The sequence below is a fragment of the Nothoprocta perdicaria genome, unplaced genomic scaffold (genome assembly GCF_003342845.1).
Source record: "Nothoprocta perdicaria isolate Ctin4 unplaced genomic scaffold, notPer1 scaffold_452, whole genome shotgun sequence".
Classification (NCBI taxonomy): domain Eukaryota; kingdom Metazoa; phylum Chordata; class Aves; order Tinamiformes; family Tinamidae; genus Nothoprocta; species Nothoprocta perdicaria.
In genome coordinates, this window is record NW_020455702.1 from 86,469 (window position 1) to 88,658 (window position 2,190).

Consider the following 2,190-nt stretch of genomic DNA (forward strand, 5'->3'; position numbering starts at 1 on the left):
CGCTACAGGGGGGCAGGGGACCTCCCCAAATCCGCTCGACGCTCGTCCCTTTGTGTCCGCCGGCAGCGGCGCCCACTCGACGGTCATAGGGGAGATTTAACCGGTGTGGGATGCGGTTAACCGAAGGGGAGTTTAACGGGGAGTGGGGCTAACCGAGGCGGGGACGTTTAACTGGGGGGGCGCCTTGAAGAACAAGCGACCAATGGTGAGTGCCGCTTCCCCCCCCCCCCCTTCCACTCCCCGCGCGTGGGGAGGAGGAGGAGGGAGAGGAAGGCGGGGGGGGGGAGGTCACGTGGCCGCCCCGTCGGGGGCTACTTAGGGGCGGGGGGCGTGGCCGCGGCGGATTTCTTAATGGAGCCGGCGGCGGCGCATGCGCGCGCCGCGCCGATATGTTGGGGGGGTCGCGGCGCGGCGCTTCCCCCGACGGCGGCGGCGGCGGCGCCGGTGGCGGCGGCGGCCCCGGCCCGGGATGACGGCGCCGCTGCCGCTCCCCCCGCGCTGGCCCGACGGGCTCGTGTGCCGCTGCGAGGACGCCCCGCGTGACAAGGGCCGCCCGCGGGCCGCCATGGAGGCGCTGGGGCCGTGCCGGGAGATGCTGCCCCCGCCGCCGGGACTCGGCCCCCCGCCGCCGCCGCAAACGGGAGGCTACGCGGAGCTGGCGCCCACAGAGCCCCCCCGGCAGTGCCCGTCGGCGGCCGCTTCCAGCGCCGCGCTGGGCTACGGTTACCCCTTCGGCAGCAGCTACTACGGCTGCAGGTTGTCCCACTCCCACGGCGTGAACCTGCAGCAGAAAACGTGCTCCTACCACCCGGGGGACAAATACCCCGAGGCCGCCGGCGGCCCCCTGCCCAGCGATGAGCTGCCGTCGAGGGCCAAGGAGTTCGCGTTTTACCCGGGTTTTACCGGCTCCTACCAGGCGGTGCCCGGTTATTTGGACATGTCCGTGGTGCCTGCGCTCGGCGGCCACCCGGAGCCACGACACGATGCTTTGCTTCCCATGGAAGGCTACCAGCACTGGGCTCTTTCCAACGGTTGGGACGGGCAGATGTACTGCTCCAAAGAGCAATCGCAATCTGCGCATCTCTGGAAATCACCTTTCCCAGGTAGGCTCCCCTCGGAAGCTCTCCTGCTTCCCAACCGCCTCCCACCTATATGTCGGGCCGGGCGCATATGAAGCGTGTGCGGATATAGGTATCTCCCCTGGGTGCTTGTATATATAATTAAAGGGCAAGAAATCGCTTAGGAATGCCTTCTGCGCGAGGCAATGTGTATGAACATGCAGGGGAAAGAAGGTGAAGCAATCGTCTCGGAATCAAAATGCACGCCGTGAGTTTGCTTGGAAAGTTACTTTGCCGTTTAATTCTCCCCCTTTTTTCCCCTCCTGTTTTCCTCTCCTTCTTGTTGCCTCACCTAGCAGTCTTGTGTTTCTTTGCCTTTTCTGCTAATTTCCTCTCTGCTCGCCATTTCTCTCGAGCTAAAAATAAAATAGAACGAGAGGGCAGAAGAGAAAAAAAAAAACACTTAAAAATAAATAACCACCCTTCCTCTCTAGCGCTGCTTCACTCCCCAGACCCACAGCGCCGGGTGCGGGTACAGTAAATCACAGCGCAATTATCCACGATTAGAGCAAGAGGCGTCAAGTGACAAATGAAGCTGTCGCGGAGGGGACGCAGCGAGGCACGAGAGCTGGCGACCACCTCTTGTGGCCGGGATGGGCATCCTGCGGCGCTGACAAACCCCTAAACGGCATAATAATAATAATAATAATAATAATAATAATAATAATAATAGAGCATGCTCTGTCGTCGAACCACCAAGGGAAGAAGTCACTTCGTGGCCACTTGCTCCGTTCCCACATTGGTGGAGATCCCTCAGTGCCCTCGACGGGAGCCAAGAGGAGGGTGATGGTGGCCCAGGGGATCACATATTTTGAGGGGGACGGACATTCGGAGCTGCTAGGAGGAAAAGAAAGATTAATTCAAATAACAGAGAGGGAGAAAACCCCGCTCAGATGGAGATGGAGAGCGAAGATGGGGCCTGGCTGTCTGGAGGACGTGTGGTTATTTATTCCACTCGAAATCTGGACAAAGAAGGCTTATAAAGGGAATATCTGGGGATCTGGGGAAATTTCGGAGAAAATTTAGGCCTAGGATGCTTTTGAAGTGGAGGAGGAGAGGGGAAAAAAAAAAA

At 60.0% G+C, this 2,190-nt stretch overlaps 1 protein-coding gene across 1 annotated transcript in view; it reads left to right on the forward strand.

Annotated features, from left to right (window-relative positions):
- The first annotated feature begins 469 nt into the window (after positions 1-469).
- Positions 470-2,190, forward strand: part of HOXC13 (homeobox C13) — a 3,142-nt gene continuing 1,421 nt past the window's right edge. Inside the window, exon 1 of the mRNA XM_026046678.1 lies at positions 470-1,103. Coding sequence (XP_025902463.1) covers positions 470-1,103 — 634 coding nt within the window. The remainder of the gene's footprint in view (positions 1,104-2,190) is intronic.